A 22,826-nucleotide genomic window follows, 5' to 3' on the forward strand; every position below is an offset into this window, starting at 1 on the left:
AATCACACATACTCTATATATTAGACATGTGTAATCCCAAGGTATAGACCACTGGAGGAAAAACGGTTGATGCTGAGCGAGAGCATTAAGTTACGGCAAGTGGCATGTTCCTGTCGCTGCACATTTACTGTGTGACATTTAGCGGTTATCGTTTTTTTCAGCAAGAATGCCTTTAGTAAGTTTCCCAAAATGTGAAACCTTTTTTTTCATAAAGCCCTGTTTCAGTGCCGGAAACAGGATAAAACGGCATGGCGTTACTTCAATTACTGCAACAAAGTAGTTCAGCTACGCATGGCCAGCTCCTTTCCCTGTTCTGAATTCAAAGTCTGAACTTGTTGTGTTTATGTTGCTCTCATTATAACCTAAATTATTAGACCGCAGCAGGACAAAGCCAATTAGGAAGCTGCTGATGAACGCCAGCATTAATCATGGGCCTAATCTGTACAAATCAAACACACGGACCGTGCGGTCGAAGCTCATGGGTCAATGAGGACAGGGCAGGGTCTCTTGTCTCATAAAGTGACAGAGGTCTGTACTGGAGGGAGGATGACGCTCCTGACGGCGGCATCGTTCTCAAGCAACGAGCGAAAGGGGGGAGATAAGGAGCTGAGATTTTGCTCTGATGCACAATTTAAAGTTTACTTCTTTTCTTCTCGAGAGATAAGTGGACTTTTTAAACGCTGAAGCAGAGGTTGTAATTTTCTGCCCGCTGATTGCTACATGTGCAAACAACGTCAGGATGCTTTTTTGTGATTGCTTCAAATTGTCACTAGATAAGAGGGAAAAAATGACTGGATGCAATTTAAACACAGGCAAAGTCAGCCTACAAAGCTTTTTCATCTCAACAAAAATGCACAAAAAAAAAAAAGCACAGCTGCATTATGTTTTTGGTGTATTGGTTTCTCTTGTCCTTGTAATGGAAAAGGGAATACTGGCTGCTCCTGTGAGACTTAGAAGCAGCAACCTTCAGGCAGGTGTGATATAGTGTTGGAGCAGGATAAATATATCTTTATCAGGGGATAGGGGCCAGTGATTTCCTCAAGGTAAATCACATCCACAACAAGGAAAAGCCTCCTGAATTTCATGGTCGAGGACTAAGATGCTCAGTGCCACGAGACTTAATGGAGGAGAGAGAGAGTGGAATGTGTTTCTGTGCTGCAGGATGGAATCAATACAGAGACCTGAAATGGAGAGCCGTCCATTGTTGGAGGGGCTCACTATGTGCAAGGCGATACAATGAGCGGGGCCAGAAGTCACCGGCGAGGTGGAGGTCAACAGCTGAAGAGCTAGCAGGGATGAGAGATAGTCAGGGTGTGATTAAAGACACATCAACCCATTTGTCATGCTTCTCACAGCAGGCCTGCCGCTTCGGATGACTGCGTGGAATAACTTCACCGGGACTTGAAAACAACACAAAAAAAACAAACTGCCTTTTCATGAACAGCCTTGAACAATGCAAATCTAACGCTCGTGGAAGGGGTGCTGGGAGAGCTAAAGGACGCCTGGCGCAGCACGGTCCGGGGTGGAACAAAAAGGCTGCCGCAGAGTGAGCGTGCCCAGACCACCGGCCCGAAATTGGCAAGCTGGCACCACAACAAGGGTTGAATGAAGACTGTGGACTCGTGAATGGCATCAAGGGGAACGCAAAAACACCAACGTCTGTAGCCAGTGCCAACACCTCAATGCCACAGCGGGACAAAGCGCTGTCAGCAGTCCCGTTAACATCTTCCTGAAATAGCTCAATGTCAAGCTTGTATTTTTATGAACTTGTAAACTAAACCCCAAAAGATGAATATATGTCGTGAAAAAGTTAAAATCTTGTGAACCAAAAGCGCAACCCTTCTCTCCAACGATAGGAGCAACACTAAGCAGTGGCTGCACGTCTCAGCCCCCCGTGGCTCCCCCGTGTTCTCCCCCTGGTGGGGATTAGAGAATAGATTTCCCCTGCTGGCTGCATCTGAGCTCTGACACACACCCACAGTTTGGTTTGATCTCAGCGGGTCAAATACACGGGACTTAACTAAGAGCAAGGCCACAGAAAATACATCCGCAACGAGTTCAGAACACAGAAATACAACACCAGCGAAAAAGAACAAAGAAATGATGCACGAGGTTAAAATACCACAGAGGATTCTTTAAACAATAAACCCAAAAAAACATAGCAGGACAACGTGAGGGAGAGGCTCCAGCCTTTTCCTATTCCACTGCTAAGCAGATAAAGCAACGGGCTCTAGTCAGTGCACCATTTAAAAAAGGCTTTACAAGAAACATAATATCCACAGAAATGCTAGAAACCATTAATTATTTCTTATTCAATTCATTCATGGCAGGTAGACAAGATTAATGAGCCCATGGCAGAGCTGCTGTCTGTAAGGAAATCAATACTCACAAAAGCAGGTTTCATAGTGGCTAGTGGATGTGCGGAGTGCAAATCGAAAATGAAGTTAAAAAGTGAAGTGGGGAAGTGGATAGCGGCCTCCTTCTGTCTCTGTCTAGAGCTCTCTGTCTCCTTTTCTCTCCTCCCATCTGTGGAGCTCAGAGAGCTGGCCCACACAATGTGCCCCCTGGATTGTCATCTTCAGTCTTATTGCAAGGACCAAGACCAACCCGCATTAGCATGCGCTTTACACAACAGCACACACCCGCACAAAACACACATGCACACACACCGAGAGAGCCTTAAATGGAGAGATGCATAGGCCAGGACCTCATGCAAGTCAAATCTCCTTGTCTTGAAACTAGAGGCAGTGCATCCCTGTGTGTGTGTGTGTGGCTCAAAAGGAAAAGAGGGGAGTAAGACGGATATAGAAAGGAAAGGGAAGCGGGTGTGAGAACTGGAATATTTAGCAACTCAGATTAAAAAGAAAGAAAAAGATGTTTTGAAAGGGGGTGTGTGCATGCACCAGAGGGTGGGTTTGGTAATGTCCTGGGACCCCTCAGCCGAAATGGTATCAGGCAGCTCTGTGGAGTGCTCCAGAGCGGCCAGTCGTGACCGTCAAGATGGCTGCCACAGCTACAATAAAGCAAACACTGTAGATGGAGTGACAAGGACTTAAGAAAGAGAGAGAGGGGCAGAGAGAGAACGAATACAAGAGGGAGTTTTCAATTTTAAAAGGACACACCCAAAACCCCATTAAAGGGAGAGCAGAGTGGGTTACACCCTATCAAACTTTAACAGCTCTCTCCACGCACGCTCCTCTCATTTGTTATGCACTTTGCATCGGGGTGTGAATATTTCCATTTCAAGCAAATGCCGGCTCAGTCTTTGAAAGGAAAAAGGAGAAGAAAGATTCTGGGCTCTGGGCTCTTACTTTGAGCGCAGAACTCCCAGGCATCTGAATCACTATTCATGTGAGAAGAAAACAGGCTTCCGAGTTCATTAACATTAAGCAGGACTCCAAAAGGCTGCTGAAAACATCCCATCACTACTGACTGAACCAAAAATACTTAATCTCATTTAGTATGTCGTCAAAAAGTGCAAACGTACAGAATCCTATAACCGCTGCAACCAGATTCTTCAAAACATCTTTTTTGGAAACAGCGAGCTTACATTTTATACATTGCAGCTTAAGGCTTGTACATTTCCAATTCACTGTGGCTGCCATGCGTGAGTCAGTGTGAGACGTGTTGGTCTTACTGACAGGCTGCACACTGTGTAGGGGAGCATGACAAGGAACCTGCACATACATGAGATCCATCAGAGGCAGAATACATGGGGAGCAGGCTGCGTCCTTTGGGGAACAAACATATTTCATTCTGCGCCGACAGCCCAGGCAAAATCCTACATTTTCAAGGTCAACTGCATTTTTATTAGAATCCCAAAACTATTTTATTGTGTGGCAGACCAACCGGGAAGTAAATAAAACACACTCCCATGGGATGAATGAATAATTAAGGATGAACTGCGGTGCTCCGTGCCAGCAGCCTACTTTAAGACTTCAAAGAAGCCTTTAGGCGTTCAAATGATCTTAAAGCTGGTCAGCTCCCTCAGTAACATACACTTGTAAATGAGGCCATTGCCTTGAAGTGTATCTCCTTCTCACTGATAAGATCCGTTTTTCAATGAGAAGCCAATAATCCAACCTGATTGTCTGCAACATGAGGGAACATGATAGTAGACAGCGATACCTTCTGTTCTGGCTTCACCTCCGCAGCTTTGCTTCTTTAACGCTCAGCATGTTTACTCGGTCTGTGCAGAAGCGCCAGGGAGAAGACAACACGACAGAGGAGCTCCAGGATTATTACAACCTGCTGAGGGTATCTGGGAAGAGCTGCAATCTCAAATAACCAAGTAAAGTCATGGCTGCATTACTCCCGTCACGCTCCTGGTGACCACATCCCTCAGGTGCAGTCCGAGGAGGTGAGGTGTTCATTAAACTGGATAATTAAACTGTAGAGCGACCGTCTGGCTTCCACCGACTCTGGAAGTGGAATTAAATGATTCAAATTCACAAGGCGGCGTTCCCTTTTTGAACCTAGCACGCCACTGGATTACAATATTCTACAAAGATACGACGCTGTCACAAGAGCAGTGTTTATGTGAACACTTTTGGACGTCTGACTTGTAATAACACAAAAATGTTCCAAAGCTTCACATTTGAATAACTCTTTGATAAGTCATTATCTGGTGCTGACTGTGGCAAAACAATGGTGACAAATGACAGCACTGCAATATTTATATATTTGAATTATTAAGAACTGGGAGTCAGTGGCAACATTCCCAGGAAGTGTTGCCACTGACATGCCAGTATCATGTTACAGCTAATGTAATCTAGATCAAAAGATATATGAATGCACAATGCTAAATCAGATTTACTCTTTATTTCCTGCTGCTGCAGCTTTACAATAAAAGCATTTACGTGGCCAGAAACTCCAGCTGACTTTTCTTATGAAGTGGGCACATTAAATGCAGTGGGTTTCTTCAGTAATGTTCCACATTTGTTCATCAGCAATGCATCTCCAAAACAAGACAGCAGGCATGTTTGGTTATTAGTTTGAAATACGGCGGTGAGTTTGGAACAAGAAGGAGCAGCCACAGTGAGCTGTTAGATGAAGAGCAACAGGCGACAGCTTCTCAGTGAGGTAACCAACTCCTTCCACTGTGCCCATCTGCAGATTTGTGCTGCATAAAACCACAATACGGTTGCTCACGGAATTCATTAAAACTACAATAGTTTGACTTTCTGCTCCCGCAATTTTGCGGCACAAGGTGTTGACCTGGCCTCCAAATTCACTAGATCCCAAACTGATCATGTATCTGTGGGATGCACTGGAACAAGCCTGATCCATAGAGGCCCCTCGTCTCAACCCATAGGACCCCACTAACATCATTTTGTTACCAGACACCACAGGACACCCTCAGAAGGTCCATGTCTATTCTCTGATGAGTCACAACTGTTTTGGAGGCACAAGGGAGACCTACACAATATTAGGAAGGTGGTTATAATGTTATACCTGATCGGTGTATGTTGGCATCGTGTGTCAGTTGATAAGCGACGAGAAATTGTAACTTCAAGTCGATTTTGCGGAGTTTGTCCTGTTTATGTGATGTGTCTGTGTGTAATTTATGAAAACAAAGGTAGTTTAAAGTACAGGAACTGTGTTACAGTATGAACAGGTAGGCAGTTTGAATACAGGTGGGAATGGTACACCACTTACAAATAAAAACGACTTCAGTAGAAAGCTGTAAGCTGTAGAAAGAGAGCTATAATTTATACCATAGCATTTGTTGACTAAATTATTAAATCCACAATTAAAGTTTAATACATAAATCAATAATTCAAAGTATATTTGCCTGTATACAATACTCGGCTGCACGTAAGTATGACACCCACGCATAGTACAGAGTAGTCTAAATAATACACTACTCCACCGTTCAGGAATGCCGTGATATCTCCACCATGCTAGTTCCCAAAAGCTAAAACTGCAACGTTTAAGAAATCCTCTGAACAAACGGCGACAGAATAAACTGTTTCTCACTCAGTTTAATGGAGGCCGCACACACCAGAGAAGTACTGAAGGTCAGTTGTTACCCTCTATGTTCAATTCAGGGAGTGTCTCCTTGGCAGACTTTGATAAAACTATAATCTTTGCAAATGCTTAAGTAGGTCAAGGGAAAAAAAAAACAACAACAACAAAACAGCTCACATACATGAAATCCCAAAGACAAGGTTAAACTGACGGTATGCAGGACTGAATGAGGGCTGCCGAGGTGTTGAGAATCTCCTACAAAATCGTTTTAATCTTTGTCAAGGTTCCCCCCTCCATTTGGAAGCGACTAAAGATGGAAGTGTTGACGGGGGTATTTTCAGACAGAGCAAACATCAGGTCAGTTTGCAGTCACGCGTGAGCACACCTCAAAGACCTTCTCCCCAACTACAGTGTCCTCGCACACATGACTGTCATCGGTGAACTGCGGCAACATCAACACAACATCTGGCAGTTTATGCCTGGCAAGTAATACTTTCACCTCAGCAGTGATGAGTAAATGAGAGAAGCGGTCATATAATAATATCTACTGAGGAGGCCACTGAGAGTGTATGGCAATGCTGCAGCAGTGATGCATCATTTCATTTTAGTTGTGCAGTGCTGAACAGAGTGAAATGGGACGAAAAGAGTCTTAAAATCTCAGCACACCACAGCCTAACTTGGCAACATACTCTTGACCACCTGCGCACAAAACCACGGTCCACGGCCGCTTAGATATCGACCTGGAATCGTCTCATCTCCCTGCATTTGTTCCGATAGGGTCATGTAAACGAACACTTGGCGGCAATACGATCTCCTCGCCGTGGAGAGCGAAAGCATTAGTGCTATCCGAGCCCATGATTTGCTCCGGATGGGTCAGGCATCATGAATGCAACGTGCAAGCTCTCGGACCGGGCCGCACTCTGAGAGCAGCCGGTGTAATACGAATGTGTGTTTATCCGAAACAGAGCGGGACGGGAACAATACGAGAGAAAATGATTGCAACACCAATAACCAGCTTATGCTGAAACTTAACTGAGAAGCTTAGAGGATATCTTTAATCCTACTAATAATGAGATGGTTGTTGCCGGAAAATGGTGCATGAGCATAAAGAGTACTCTATATTATCTGCTCTGGCTTGTGGAAAGGAAGCTTGTCTTATTAATTGTTGCCATAGATTAATGATATAACTTAATGGAAGAAACTTCACACAGGAAGAATTTTGTTTTCCGTAACAAATACATTAGCGTGTTTGTCTGTGTTGTGTTTGTGTAATGGACTGGGTTTCTACAGAGACTCAGGCCGCGAGCCGAAGCTTGAACAAGTGGAGGAGGAAAGAGCTGAAAGGAGACAGATCTGCCGCTTCCAAGTTCTCTCTAAATCTCTGTCTCTTGTCTTACTCCTTCAGCCTCACGGTCCCTTTATCCCCATCTTCTTGTCTCCTCTAATCTCCCCTCACTGAGGATCTACTCAGCTCTTTATCTATGTCCCAGACAAAGCATTAAAAGTACCGAACGGATGGAGGATATATATTTAGTCATGGATATTCACTGCGATAACAAACGCGGGGCAAGTTTGGGGCCAAATAAATGTTTTGAGGCAGAATAATGAAACAATTTTGGTGAGACGAGCGGCCCAAAAAAAAAGAAAAAAAAGAAAACATTTCGCAAATAAACACTTGCGCAAGCACATTTTCCACCAGTCAGTGTGTCTGCTGAAGGTCTGTGTTCGAAACAAGCCGGAGCTAAAATTGCACAGTGCTCCCCTCAGGACAACAAGTGGGCTTTGAGATGACAGAACAAGAACAGAGTCCTTGTTGAGGCTGACTGCAGTCAGTAGTGCTGTTTGGAGTAGATACTGAGGTTTTCATTCAATCTGTGTTGTGGGAAAATGTCTTGTGGCAAAAAAACACATGCTGACATGAAGGCCTAACAAGTGAGGCTTTGTAGGGAAAAAAAGGGGCCAGTGCGCACAACAGACATATATACGCTCAAACAACTAGCATTATGCTAAATCTGCTGGCGAAGTGAGAGATTCAACACTTGGACAAAGTGTGTCCATGAATTGTGTTGGTGTGTTATTGGTTAATGAACAGAGGTAACGCATGCATTCCTATTAGAAACGGTTGTTTGTTTTCTATGGCTTTTACAATTATTATAAAATCTGTTTCTTTTTTGGAGGAGCAACTGCCTGGTGTTTTTAGAGAAGGGCCCGTCCGTGGCTGAAGTGCTCTTGAGCAAGGCGTCTGAGCCCCTGAGCTTAACGGCTGCCCACTCCTCCGAGTGTGCGCACCACTTTGTGTCTGTCTGTCTGTCTGTGTGTCATCACCCATAAAGAAACACAAGCATTCTTTTCTACATTTTATCTTTAAATATTCTTATACAATCCTGCATAATACTGAGTTTTTTAAAGTTTCATCTGACTGCATTTCTATTTTGCATTTAAACCACCTTTAAAGCCTCACACTGACTCTATCAGAGCCTCTATTCTAGACTTCAGCTTTGTAAATTGCAAAGAAAATCCGAAGCACACAAAGATACACACTTTGTTCTTTGTGTCACTTACCTCGTCCCATTCTGAGGTGAAAGAGGGAGATTTCTCAAGCCTCTTCTTGCCAGTGCTACAGTTAGAAACAGACTCGCTACGGTTCCCCAGTCCTCCTTCCTCCTCGCTAGGAGGCGATATGAGCAAGTCTGAGTCAGACTTAGAGAGGCTACGTGCCAACTTCAGGTCCCCAGGAGGGCGCATCCTCACGGCAGATACTGCCCCAGCCCCTGAGTCCCTGGGCTCCTTGTTCACAGTGGCATAAATTGCTTTGGGATCACAGTCTGGCAGGATGGCGGCCATACTGGGACGGCTAGGCGGCGGTGCAGCTGCTGCTACTTCCTCTTTAACTTTGGCAGATTTTCTCGGTTCGGTCTGGCCTTGGCTGGCTGGCGGAGCACCTGGAATCCTGAAGGGCTCCTCGCGGCAGTCGAAGACGGGAGAGGATCCGTGCAGGAGGCCGGTGAACTGCTCGGGGACACCTGCTTCCTGATCCTGGCTGAGCTGGGAGTTATCTAGACAAAAAAGAAAAAGATTGGGGAAAGTCAGCGAAGGAAGAGAGGAGTCTGTGAGGGCTGGGAAGTGGACTTCCAACTGAAGGGGGCAGATCCTTGGAACAGGGCTAATAAGAAAACCACCCACACAAGCCTTGAAACAGATCTGTAATTGTTTCCTACCAGCAGTGGCGGAGAGAAAAAGAGGGAGAGAGATGAAGCAAAGAGAAGGCGTATGTTGGCCAGAGAAATAACTGAATTCCTAACCCAGCTTGCAACAGTCTGACGTCTATCTGCTGGTGCCTGGCTGCCAGTATTTTGTAACAGGGAGTCATCTTTGTGAGTAACCTCCCTTCACAGGCACACTCGCCTGTCAGGTTTCCCAAAACAAGACCAAGAAATCCCCCAAGTTACTGACTCAACTTTCACGCAAACACGCACAAGCACTAGCCACAACAGGCACATCAGAACATACAACAGGAAACAAGTAGAAGAACTCACCAAGAGGAGAGAAACCTACATTGACTGCCTTCTCCAATGAAAACAACTCCTTAATGAGACTGAACGGCAATTAAAAACAATTAGATTGTCCTCCTCCCTCTCCCCAAGGAATTACTGCCACCTAAGCCTCTTTTCCACAATCAACTCAGCCGGGGTTTGAAACGCGCCTGTTGTCATCTATGCCTTGCCGTCTGAGACAAAACAAAACGCTAGCTCGTGCCCAATCCTGTAGTCATCTTCTTGTGCACTGCAGAGATGCGTGCTGTTGTCTGCCTCGTAACCAGCAGCCCTCTGTGTTCTCAGCCTTCTAATTCTAGACCCTAATGGTGGCTCAGGAATGGAAATTTGAATCACCCTATCCTCCAGCAGCCAGACTCCTGATAATTAGTCCTGTGACACATGGTGCAGGAGTGTGTACGTGGGACGTGTGTGTGTTTGAGTGTGTTTGCGCGGACGGTCTCCGACAGGGTGACAGGGTCAGGGGTGTTTGGTGACAGGGAATCTGGGGCAGTGACACCGCAGGAAAGTAGTGACCAGTTGCAACACTTTGTTTGTCCTTCACAAAGACATGCTACATCTAAAAGACGGGAAACATCAAGAGAGCGGGCACCAAATCACCTCATTACTGTTTCAGGGACCATTTGCAGTGAGCGAGTGAACACCCTGAGCTCGTTTTTTCAAAAGCCGCTAAACGCTCGGACACGTAGGAAGAGTATGTGAGGAGGAGTTTGTGTGTGTTACAAGGGGTGAGTGAGTGTATTGCACATATGTCAGGATCACAGGCAAACACCCACCCTCCCCTTGGCAGCGAGGGAGTGTGAACGCCCTATGAGCACATCAGCGTGGTTCCAACAATCTCACATGGCGTTAACCCTTACACAGGCCGCTTTTCACGCAGCTCTACCTTTTAAAGAAAACACGCACAGACTCAATCTGGTGTTATTGCAGCTCTCACAGATGTGTGAGGTCACCGCAGATGTGGGATGTGTATTTCATTTGGCAAACATATCTCCCCAGTGAGGTCATGTTTGGTTTGCCAGAGCTGGCTGTCACTACAACATCTACACACTGGTCCAAAGTCAATTCATGTTCTGTCTGTGGAAAAATCTGCTCTGTACATTTTTACCTCGGGGTCATTTGCCGCAGAACGTCAATAAGGAACTGGATGCCATCTTACCAATACGCGGACGTTTACAGTAAAGCATGTAAACAAATACATCTATTGACGGTGGCAGTCAATAGGAAACAATTGCCAGTATGTTATCTATTCAGCACGCTACACGTGTGCATAATAGGACGTGACACGATGCAACATCGGGCAGGAGGACTGCGTTACCTGAACCAAAACATCTGGCTGAAGGAATAGCTTTTCATGCATTTTGTTACAAGTGGAACATATGGAGGTTATTATGTGTATTCTTTTACGGCAAACAGGTGTTTTGTGTCTTATCTCATCTACAACCATCTGCTGCAGTCCCTCTTGTGAAAGACTAAGTAAGTAGCCTATACACCGAACAGCCACAACATTAAAACCACTGATAGGAGAAGTGAATAACATTGACCATCTTCTGCTGGGAAACTTTTGGACCTGGCCTCCAAATTCCCTGGATCCCAGACCAATCACGTATCCGTGGGATGATCCACAGAGGCAACTTTCCTCAACCCATAGGACCCAAAGGCCCCCACTAACAACATTCTGCTGCCAGACACCACAGGACACCCTCAGAAGGACCATGTCCATTCTCTGATGAGTCACAGCTGTTTTGGAGGCACAAGGGAGACCTGCACAATATTAGCAAGGTGGTCATAATGTTATGCCTGGTAGGTGTACATTTCTGCAAAAAAAACATTTAGTAGTAGAATACTAAATTACAAAGAACAGAATGGATGAAATTGTACCCCGATAGTGTGCTTCTTCAACATCGATACTCACAACCGTGTACAATGATTGTTACTGTTATCCGTGGAGAATCATGGGATGTTACCGCTCGTGAGAAATATCCTTTGGAAACCATATAAAACACCACACAGCAGCAGGAATCTGTTGGGAAATGCTAGATTCCTGCTGAGAGCAGCAGTGTCTTTGTGACAGATAATAAACATATAATATCGCTGACCGTGCATACATCCTCCACCTGCCGCGGTTTAGGTCCCCGACCGTCCACACAAAGGGGAAGAAAGCAGATCACACACCATCTTGGTCAGAATGAAAATCAAATCCACATGAGCGGAACTGAGCGTTGGGGCTCAGCCAGGGGTCCATGTCTATCTAACACACAAGAATTTATGTGAATGGTGTGTAAAAAAATCCCAGGAAAATCACAAAGAGGGTATTTCAGCGCATAGGGAACTGAACTTGAAGACCTTTAAACGACAAATAACAAACTTGAGTTACTGATTCATAAGTCTTGTAGTAAACTATGTTCCACACGTAAGTGCTGCTCCTCGGAAATAATAATAGACTAATGCTGAAACTCATTATGCTAACCATCTGAGCACCAAGCTGTTCACAGGGGGTTATGTTATCAACTCAAAGAGAACCAGTGACTCCACAGAAATACCAAATATACACAAACAGATGCTGAAAATGCCTCTTCTTAATTTTAATCCGCAAGTGTTTGAAATAAAGTCACATTCTCTGCAAAAACATTACACGTCTTTCCATTTTATCGCCCAGTTGTGTTAAGGTCAAAAAGTTCATTTCGGGGGGGGGGGACCGTAAACGTGGTTTAGTTCTACAGGTGCCACGGTTCTGGAAGCGCCAGAACTATTTTTAGATTTAATAAGAAAGTCACCTTTTGAAGTGACCTTTCGGTCGTTCTGTGAGCCAACCCGTGATCGGAATTTATGCAGCACACGGCATGAATCTGTGAGCAGCAAGATACAGTGAAGTGAGTTGGTCGCCTCACTGAGACGCTGGATGTGGATGTGCAACTCTTCATCTGACAGCTCACTGTGGCTGCTCCCGCTTGTTTCATTACTCACTACAATATTTCAAACTGATGACTGATTAAGAAATGCCAAATGTTTTGTAGATGCACCTGTGTTGACCCATAGCAGTAGATGCTTAAGTTCCCTGACAAACACATCACTTTTCCTATGTCTAGTATCAAAATTAAGTTACAGACTTTTTTCCAAGAATGACGCCACAAACACCCAATGTAATTATTTAAATGCAAATCTTTGAAATCGCCAGCTTAAGTCAGACCTGATACAGTGTCAAATTTAAAAAAAAATATTTTTCCAAAAACTGTAAAAAGAAGAATGGCAACTCAAGTAAAGGTACAACTATCAACTCAACATGTCTACCCGGCTTCTTCCAGCAGTTCGTTTAGCAAACATGCTCCAAAAATCTATTTATTCAATGAAAATATCTCTACGTGTGTCAGCAAAACCCCAGAAGCTATGATCCTCATCTCTGCTCCAAGCTCGACTGGATGACGTGGCACATCCAGCTTTAAGCGGGGATGCGGATCTGTGATAGGAATGTCACAATCTGATCAAGAATTCGCTTTCATACTGGCAATGAAACGAGTCCGGCCCACTTGCCAAAGAACGTCAATCAGCCTTCTCCAGGCGAGCCAAATCCGCTCCGCCGCCTGAGAATGCCAATCACGCGTTCCCTGGCAGCGCTAATCTGAGCCAGCCCATCTCGCATGCATCGAACTCAAATACATTTCTCCTGTTTCATTGACATGCTTGGCTAGTGCTTTTCAAGTCTGACGTGTCCAGTCCAACTTCCCTGACCCTCACAGCATTACCAGCAGCAGGTGGTGTACCTTATTAGGTAACTAAAAGAGGAGGACGGTGATCTCACTCACCTCCTGGTGCTCGTGGGGCGACCAGTCTAGGGGGGTGCAGGCTGTCTTTCGTCTTACTTGAGGCTCTGAGGTCATTGGGGACAGAGGGTTTACGCTGCAGCGGGACGGAAAGAGAGAAGAAAAGTTGAGTTCACAGGCAGCTGCCAATCAAAACCGAAACATTTTTCTGTGTTTCCAGAAAATCTTGCTAGCGCCATCCCATTAACCAATTAATAAATCAGGCTACTGTATGTTTTAATTCACAATGTGATGCATGACTTGGCTCGCAGATTACACCACATTGCTCATTTATTATGAGTGGGCAGCTGAGAATCACAGCTGATTCAATAGGAGCTGAAGATAAAAGACAGGAGCAGATATTGTGGGCAGCAGGTGGAGCTGCACGCGGGTGACAGCAATAAATAAAAATAAAAAGATCTGTTAACTGCATATGAAGATGAAATAAAATAGTGACAGACAGTGGCAATAAATACAGCAGGCAGGTTTACAAATACACACAGTTACGATGACTTCTACCTTCTGCTCACATATGAATCAATCACTAACTGTGAGGTCATCATCTTCATTCACACTGCAGATATGCAATTCATCATAAAGCTAGGACACTGTCAAAGCTCCATTCATGCGGTTTTTGCATTTTAATTCAATAACTTCATGCAATAGTGAAAAGAAGAGCGTGACATGTACCTGAGGTAGGACACTGTTGGAAGACTGCGCATTGGTATTCTCATCTAAGGACAAAGAAAATATTAGAGTTAGGGCAGGTGAAGGATTATCATACTCCATTTAGAGCAACACAAAGCCCACTGCTGTTTCCGACTGTCAGGAGAGACATTATGCCGAGAATGTGAAAGTGATGTATAATGCAGTCATGTATTATGCATGTCGACACTGTCGGCCCACACGTCAGACGGACTTCCGATTAATCTCCCAGCCTTTTAAACAGCAATGAGTATGCAGACATGACAAAGCAGTTTTAGAGCAGATGAAAAACGAATCATTTCACGTTTGTGCCCAGCAGTTCCCTTATTCAAACGCCATCGTTTATGCGGGCAACGGAGGAATGATGGCATCAGCGATTACGCTCCAACCTTTCAGCTCAGTGACGTTTTCTAATAGCGCTAGAGAGGCCGAACAGGCTGGAAGATCCCGAGGGGATGGTTTTAAAACATCTACATCAACAGCTAGGGATCAAAATGCCCTCCTAATCTAATCCAATTTAATCCAATTACATGCGGTGCCAGTCACCAGCCACAACTGAGGAGGGTTTGCTGATGATTAGGGGAGGGCTGTATAGGCTGCTGATCAGGACATGAATGAATTCAGGTTCAGACAGCACTTCTGTTGTAATTGCACCAGGAAAGAAGGATCATTGGTATGTAAATAGGCCAAAATATAAAAGCACATACTAAAAGTACACTATTACCTTTATGGGACTGCGACTCCTGACTGGGTGGTGGGAGTTTGGTTTGTGCCGTCACCAACAACTCATATGTGTGATCCTCCTCCTCCTCCTCCGCCGGCTCGCCTCTCTCATCAATGCTGCTATTAGTATAAAGAGCCTACAGAAGAAGAAAAGAGAGCAGGATAGAAAAGGGACATGTAATATTTCAGATTTTGCATATTTTACAATCCAAAGGTTTCCCCTCAGTGAGGAAAATGGAAACTGGAAAATGATCTTCATAATGCATCCTCTATGGTCAGCCACAGTTTAGAGCAGAGGCAGACAGGTTCTCTGCGTTCACTCCTTTTCCACTTCACTTCTCCTTCTACGCCCCCGCGGCCCCGTGCCGCTCTCAGTTGAATATTTATTAAGAAGACGTTTGAATTGAGCAGCAGCCCTTAAAAGAGCAGTCGTGACGAAGCTTGTAGCTAAAACGACCTGGCATTTTCAGTGATAGATAATCACTGGCCAACACTGTGACACTGCACTAACAAACCGCGTTCGGCCTTTCAGAGCAGATCACTTTTAAAGGCAGTCTTTCTGCCGTGACCATTTGTGAACAGCTAAAATTAGCGCCGGTGTAAACCTGTGGTGTTAGATGGCAAATGTTTATCTTGGCTTTATGATCCAAGTTCCTCACCTCTGAGCTCACCTCCTCTTCATGACCGGGACCAGGGTGTGATGGGTGGACCAGGCGATCTTTCTGTAAATGATTAGGGACATAATATACATTTACTAATCATTAGCAATTACTAATTAACATTTAGAAATGCAACGTAATGCCTCTCTGTAGCATGAGAAGAGAAATACTGTAGTTTTTTGTTTCGTGGCCCACATATTTGCAGAGAGGACCACTACCTCCCTCTAGTGGGAGTTCTGCAATTTATGCCCCACGAAGATTTGTGGCTACCTCTAGGTCTCAGTGTCTTTATGTGTGATGGTGTGTTTCAGTTAAACCACCGCTGACCTTGCCAGCTTCGCTATCAGGCCGTCCGGAGTCTCTGTCTGAGGACTTTCCACTGGTGAGGCTGTCCAAAGAGTGGCAAGAAGTGGCTTCATACAGAGCCTCATAGGGGCTCTCCTCCTCAGGCCCGGGGGCCAGCCCCGAGATTAGCTGAGTCACCCTCTCCAGGTCACCTATAAAAACAGGTCAAATTAAAACAAATTACAAATTCTATTTTACTGCTTCCTGCTGAAAGTGCAAAGACCCACAGTTTGTACACAGTTAATCTTACCCTTTTTTCTTGGACTGGGACTCTCATGAGGTGGAGGGACCGGTGGAGGGGGGAGGTCAATGTCGGGGGGTTTTCCAGTCATGTGACCTGCAACAAACAGGAGATTTGAATCACAGCCCTTAAATGTGATATCAAAAGCTCTCTCTTTGCACATTTTTGTCCTTTACCGAGGATGAGAGCAGCGATCTCTCTGCTTTTCTGGGAGGGCATGTCCTTGACGATGTGCAGCGCTGTGAGGCCTTTCTGGTCCAGGATGTTCACATCGATACCTGACAACGGCAACAGGCACAGTGGTCGCAGTCATTTTTTCTGATTAAACTGACTTCACAGAGGCGATCTTGATTAGGAGCTGCATGCGATTCAAAGGTTGCCTGCGTGGCACTGAGGTCTGACCTGCACTGAGGAGCTTCTGCACCACATCCGTCTTCCCAAACAAGGCTGCTTCATGGAGAGCACTGCCCTTTTCCGTCTGAGCAGAAAAAAAGAAACCAAAAGCAAACATAGATGCATCAGAGACAAAGAGACAGTCGTTTTTATGAAAATTAATCAGTCTACACTTGCCAGAGGAATTAGACGTGCAGTCTTTTTCCAACAGTCACACTTCAATAAGATAAACAGTGTATGGCAACAACCAGATTTGTGCCCACCATTCGGTTCATGTCTTTACTGACAATTACGTGGTTGGGGAACCAAAGCAGGTCATTTTGCAGCTCACAGGGCCATGCTAATTGAAACCTGCAGGATGCAAGGCCTGAAGGATGCTGAATAGATTCCACATCCTTGATTCAGAGGAAAAGACCGAGTATCTCCAGATGGGAGGCACAGTTTGATACAGAGTCAGAGCTCTAGGGCTCTAGGGCCCACCAGGGGGAGCATGGCCAGCTCTGCTTTGATACATCAGTTCCTTTACAAACTGAGAGCTTAAGAATTTTCCATTTAATCTCATAGCTTTCGTAGGAAGTAGCGAGAGGAAGTGCTGCAAGAGCAGATTAACTAACCCAACAGGATTTGGCCCATGACAGTCTATTAAGAAACACTCAGGGGCAGAAGTGTTTAACGTCACACACATGTATGTATTTACACACACACACACACACACACACACACACACACACACGAGACAAAAACACACCTCATAGTTGATGTCCATGCCAGCATCCAGTAACACCTCCACCACATGCAGGTGGCCATTTCTTGATGCCAGATGCAGTGGTGTGTGTTTCTTGGTGTTACAGCCGAGCAGGTTGGGGTGGGCGCTGAGCAGCAGCTTCACTACCTCCAGGCGGCCGTACAACGCAGCCAGATCCAGAGGAGTCTCAAACTTGTTGTTCCTCATTGTGGGATCAGTCAGTTCCTCCAGCAGTAGCCGCACCACCTGGGAATGGCCATACTGGGCAGCACAGTGCAGCGGTGTCTCGTTGTCATTGTTCTGTTTGGGGCAAATAGATCTGTGAGAAGCAGCTCAGGAAAACATAGAAACAAATGAAAGAGAACAGAAAAGAATGCAGTTGCATGAATCCTCTCTGAAGAGGTGACTAAGCAGAGTCATAGTGAGGATAAACCAGTCAGAGAGCAGAGCCCACCACATTAGAAAACTACAATGTCATGAAAAAGCACCAACAGTGATGAAGGACATAGTGAGGCATAAGGAAGTATCTGGCAGAGTGGAGGGGTCGGGTCTGGGTGGAGGACTGATAAACATGCATGGGCTAATGAGGACGGTGTATCAGGTCTGAGTACCAGGGGCAGCAGGATGCTAGCGGAGGGGCAGGGATGCGGAGGCAGGTGGGGAATGAGCAAAGACATGGGTCACTTTGACAAGAGGTCATGACGCACTAGGGTTACTCGCTCACGAAAGCACAAAAACTGCACCATATTTCATGTGCTTAAAAACAACTCGGAGGAAGAGATGAGTGTCCCACACGCAGACCAGCCTTGTGACTGCTGCTTTTGTACGCTAGCTGACAAAGACTGAATGATACAAACGAAAGGCCATAAACAGTAGTTAAACTTGGTCATTGTGACGTTAATTGTGATGTCAGGGCTGCATTTAAATGTATGTGTTGCCACAATATATGAAACTAAAGAAAGAAGGCTCAGCAGAATCTCCCAGAGTCAAAGATGATGCCTTCAAATGCCTTGTTCCCACAATTAAACAGTCCAAAGCCCAAGTATATTGACATTACAACTATTTAAAAATACATACACTGATCAGGCATAACACTGCGACCACCTTCCTAATATTGTGTAGTTATGACTCATCAGAATGGACATGGGCTTTCTGAGGATGTCCTGTGGTGTCTGGATACAGAATGCTGTTATTGGGGGCCTTTGGGTCCTATGGGTTGAGATGAGGGGCCTCTATGGATCAGGCTTGTTCCAGTGCATCTCACAGATACTTGATCAGTTTAGGATCTAGTGAATTTGGAGGCCAGGTCAACACCTTGTGCTGTTCTTCATGTTTTTTTGAGTTGTTCCGAAACAGTTTTTTTGTGTGTGTCTGTGTCAGGCTGCATCCTGCTGGGGATGGCTGCTGCCATCAAGGAGTGTCATTGCTATGGGGTGAGGGTGCCTGGTCTGGTCTAGGAGGGTGGTACATGTCTAAGTAATGTCCACACAAATGCCAGGTCCAAAGGTGACTAGCAGAACATTGAATTGTCAAGATGGTCAATGTTATTAACTTCTCCTGGTCATAATGTTGTGACTGATCAGTGTATATAAAAGAAATAGCAAATCCTAATAATGAAGAAAAAGCTGGACCTGATGAATACCACGTCTGGTTTAATTAATTAGCTGAGCTAATTAATATATATAATTCCCTTGTTATTACTTGATAACAGGGATGTATGCCGTTAAAATAAAAGTGTGATGACTCCTTAGGATTAGCCAGTGATGGAAACATGATCAGTTGCTCACATTATTCAAAAAGGACTGTAACTAAAATATGGCAATGTTTTAAAAACTCTGCATCATAGGGAAGGGTGCTTACAGACAAGTGGATAAAACAGCAATTAAAAGCAGTAATTACAACATAAACTCAGTAAGTGGTACTTATTGGATGTAACAGCTCACATGCAGCAACAAGATCAATGACCCTCCGGCACTGTGGATGATCTCTACCATGATCAGCCAGCAGGGGGCGAACCCTAACTGACAGAGCTGACCAGTTCAAAACAAGTAACACACAGTGATAACGTGGATAGTCATAAGACTACGCTGTGCTCCATTTATTTATTTTTTTGAATCGTGGAATTAGGGGGCTTTATTAAATTGAAAAAATGGTGAGCACTACAATCATTCTCAATTTTTTCTCAAGTATTCTTGAATTGCAAACATGTGACTCTTAGCAATGTGAGATAAAGACCCGTATTGCCCCACAGCTCTCTGGCCCCATTCAAATACTGTGTACAGATGGGTGTGGCAGAGTATTCCAGCTATTGTGGAAGCACATGCCCAGAGAGTCGGTCATTCCAGACGCACAGAGCCACCTACAAAGGCCTGACAGCTGGCGTGAGAAGCCCCCCTCGTGGACGTACATGCCAGTTTGGGAGAGTCCCAGAGGAACATGCCAGCTGTGCCACAGAAGACGAGATGTCACACGGTGGGGGCAGCGGGGCAGTTTCAGACAGGTGCCCCAAAGACCTGGCACCAGATGGGGAAGGTATCTCCCTTCATTGTGACAGGGAGAGCATGAGAGAGAGTATTGAACTGTACTGGCAAAGCAGGTCACAGCTTGAGCACACAGAGAGAGGAGGCGGAGTCTGGAGGAACAAAACGACACCTGCCTATCAAAGGAGGGGACAGAGAGGCAGGCTGAAGGGGGTAAAAAAAACTTTCTCGGGCGAACTAAACTGAACAAAACAAATGTAAAATAGCCTTTGCTCTTAGAACAAACCAGGCTGAGAACAGCTTTAACTGCCTGGGTGCTTTCACACTGGCTCAAAACAGACTAACGCGTTCGCTCAGACGCCGCCAGATCGTCGTCTTTTAGCTGTTACGCAGCATCCAGCGTTTGTCACAACGTCTCAGAAAAATTCACCCTGAGTCGTAAAAAAATGACTTCAGTCTGCATATTTGAGGAACTGAATCATGGCGATGTAATCACTTTGTGTGTATTTGCAGTCAACTGCCTCAATCATCTTCCTGGCACACGGCGTTTATTGATGCTACTTTTGCTTTTAGTTGATACTTCCCATAACTGGAAATTCTCATAGAGTCAGGGGTATAACATGCAAATAACCTTGAAGCTGTCCGGTCAACCCTAGCATATGATTTACAAGCATCCGCAATTTGACCGGCCAAAGGAATTACGGAGAACTACTGAAAAGTGAAGCTTTGGCTGACAATGTTTAACATGAGCGCAACCTAGTGAGCACGTAACACAGCATCAGTCAACACTAACTGTTTCACCTGTCTGTCCGGTGGTTAGCACACTGAAGCAACACGTTAGCAAGCATCTGATCATATTAAACACAGTTGAGCAACCGTTTAAGTCACTTACAGGAAACGGGCAGCAATGAGACACTGAGCCTTGCCTCCTTTTATGTCAGCAGGGTGAAGCATGTTACTCACACAGAGGCCTTCGAGTCCAGGGTCCACTGAGACCTCTGCCACTTTTAAATGACGTGTCTACTGGGCATTTAGGTTTATCCCACTGGCTGTAAATCAGGAGAATAATAAACTATGAGCTAAAGCTGTGGTTCATCTGTCATTATTGTGATTTACACTCACTTGCCAGCTCATTAGGTACACTAGTGAGACCTAATGCATTCTAATGCAACAGTCCTGCGCTAAATCCTGTTTTCACGAAGGTTCAAGGATGGTATTCAGCATTTGTTTAAAGTAACCCAGAGTCGGTTCCAGTGTTTTCAACTCAGAGGTTATGGTTGTGGTAGTATAGATAACCCCTGACCACCGTCTCCACCATGTAACACACAGACAACGCAGCATCTTCTCTAAAAGGCTCAGACAATGTCCTTGTCTCAAGGTACGTGACAGGAAACGTTTCCTGCCACAACCACCTCATCTATGTGTGACTGGTGACACTGGACGTATTGTAACTGTCACATTTCACACGCAGTTGTTTTTTTTTTTGTTTAGTATAATGAATTTCATTTTAATATTCAATAACTGTCTTATACTTAAATATACTAGTAAATATTGTGTATATAGATTTTTGTAGTCCAGTCCCGTCCTGGCCACTCTTGTCTGTGGGCTAGGCTAAATAACAGAAACACTTCAATCCAGTTTAATAGCACCACAAACCACACCCTCCAAAATGATCATACGGTTTAATCACCACCTTTCTGACGCTGTTTCAACATAAACTGAACATTATAACGGTCATCAAGGTGGATTTAGCGCAGGACAGTTATTTTAGAATACATTTGTTTTCACTAGAGTACCTAATGAACTGGCTAGTGAGTGTACGTGGAGCACATGCACCGATCAGGCACAACATTATGACCACTGACAGGAGAAGTAAAGAACATTGACCATCTTGTGACGATTCAGTGTTCTGCTGGGAAACTTTTGGACCTGGTATCGATGTGGATGTTACTCAGATATGTACCACCCACCTAGACCAGACCAGGCACCCCCACCCCATAGCAATGACACTCCTTGATGGCAGCAGCCGTCCCCAGCAGGATGCAGCCTGACACAAGCACACACACAAAAACGGCTTAGGAACAACTCAAAAAACATGAAGAACAGCACAAGGTGTTGACCTGGCCTCCAAATTCACTAGATCCCAAACTGGTCAAGTATCTGTGGGATGATCCACAGAGGCCCCTCCCCTCAACCCATAGGACCCAAAGGCAGGACACCCTCAGAAGGCCCATGTCCATTCTCTGATGAGTCACACCTGTTTTGGAGGCACAAGGGAGACCTACACAATATTAGGAAGGTGGTCGTAATGTTATGCCTGTTTGGTGTATAATCCCACATGTTTCTAGGGAAAATGCAATTGTCCTTCAATGATGTGCTGCTACATGCACACACCTACGCGCTCCACTGTAGTGTTTGCAGATTTTGGATGCATTAGATCTGATTTATCCGCAAGCCATGGAGTGATCATGCTTATAAATACAAGCCGCAACTAGAAAAACAGCGATTTATAACTCCACCTATGTCACTGTTACTGCAACATTCACATGCAAGAGGAAAAAAAAAACAGCATGTTTCATGCCAGTAAAGCAATCTTAAAAGAGTAAACACTGAATAAGGGGAACTAAAAATGGGTAGCATGGTTTGAAACTAATTTTAGCCGACTGATTGCCCTGCTGCAGAGATAGCCCATCTGAAAACACTGCTCTACTGAGTTTGTTTGTAATTTTGGTGTGAGACACTTTCATGTTGTTACATAAGAAGGACTCAGTGGGTTGCGGCGCGACATTTCACTCTTTAAAGACCGGGATCAGCCTTATCTCCTCTGTACTACCACAGGCCGCATGAGCAGTCAAACAATCATGTACCAACAAGACGGAGCTCTGAAGGCTATTACGCAAAATGGCAGCAATGACTTAGCAGCCTTGCTGGGGAAGAGATTAGAATTCATACTGCACAGCTAAGACTTCCTGGACAGTACAAGTTCATATGAAAATCCTGTCATTACCGCTGAGCTGCAGACAGCATAAAACCCTCATATCCTGATTTAGACCTCTGTGCTCTGCGCACGTCAGACAAGAAGAGATTAAGATCGCCACCGCTGTCTGCTGCTGATTGATAAACCCCGAAGTAACCAAAAACATCTGGACATTACACTCCATAGTGTTTCCATGCTGAACAACATTCTGATATGAGGGGGAAAGGAGTGACA

General features: G+C 45.0%; 1 protein-coding gene across 8 annotated transcripts in view; it reads right to left on the reverse strand.

Annotated features, from left to right (window-relative positions):
- The window catches only part of LOC311494724 (ankyrin repeat and SAM domain-containing protein 1A), a gene marked incomplete at its 3' end in the record, with an annotated part of 65,350 nt that overhangs the window by 23,178 nt on the left and 19,346 nt on the right, over nucleotides 1-22,826 (reverse strand). For all 8 annotated transcript variants that reach the window (XM_084553919.1, XM_084553923.1, XM_084553922.1 and 5 more), the window contains 10 exons: nucleotides 17,139-17,435; nucleotides 16,400-16,475; nucleotides 16,174-16,275; nucleotides 16,007-16,093; nucleotides 15,739-15,908; nucleotides 15,412-15,474; nucleotides 14,754-14,889; nucleotides 14,015-14,058; nucleotides 13,328-13,421; nucleotides 8,533-9,026 (listed from right to left, as the gene is read on the reverse strand). In XM_084553919.1, the coding sequence (XP_084410045.1) occupies nucleotides 8,533-9,026; nucleotides 13,328-13,421; nucleotides 14,015-14,058; nucleotides 14,754-14,889; nucleotides 15,412-15,474; nucleotides 15,739-15,908; nucleotides 16,007-16,093; nucleotides 16,174-16,275; nucleotides 16,400-16,475; nucleotides 17,139-17,435 (1,563 nt within the window). The remainder of the gene's footprint in view (nucleotides 1-8,532; nucleotides 9,027-13,327; nucleotides 13,422-14,014; nucleotides 14,059-14,753; nucleotides 14,890-15,411; nucleotides 15,475-15,738; nucleotides 15,909-16,006; nucleotides 16,094-16,173; nucleotides 16,276-16,399; nucleotides 16,476-17,138; nucleotides 17,436-22,826) is intronic.

This window comes from Chelon labrosus, assembly GCF_963514085.1.
Source record: "Chelon labrosus genome assembly, chromosome: 10".
Classification (NCBI taxonomy): Eukaryota; Metazoa; Chordata; class Actinopteri; order Mugiliformes; family Mugilidae; genus Chelon; species Chelon labrosus.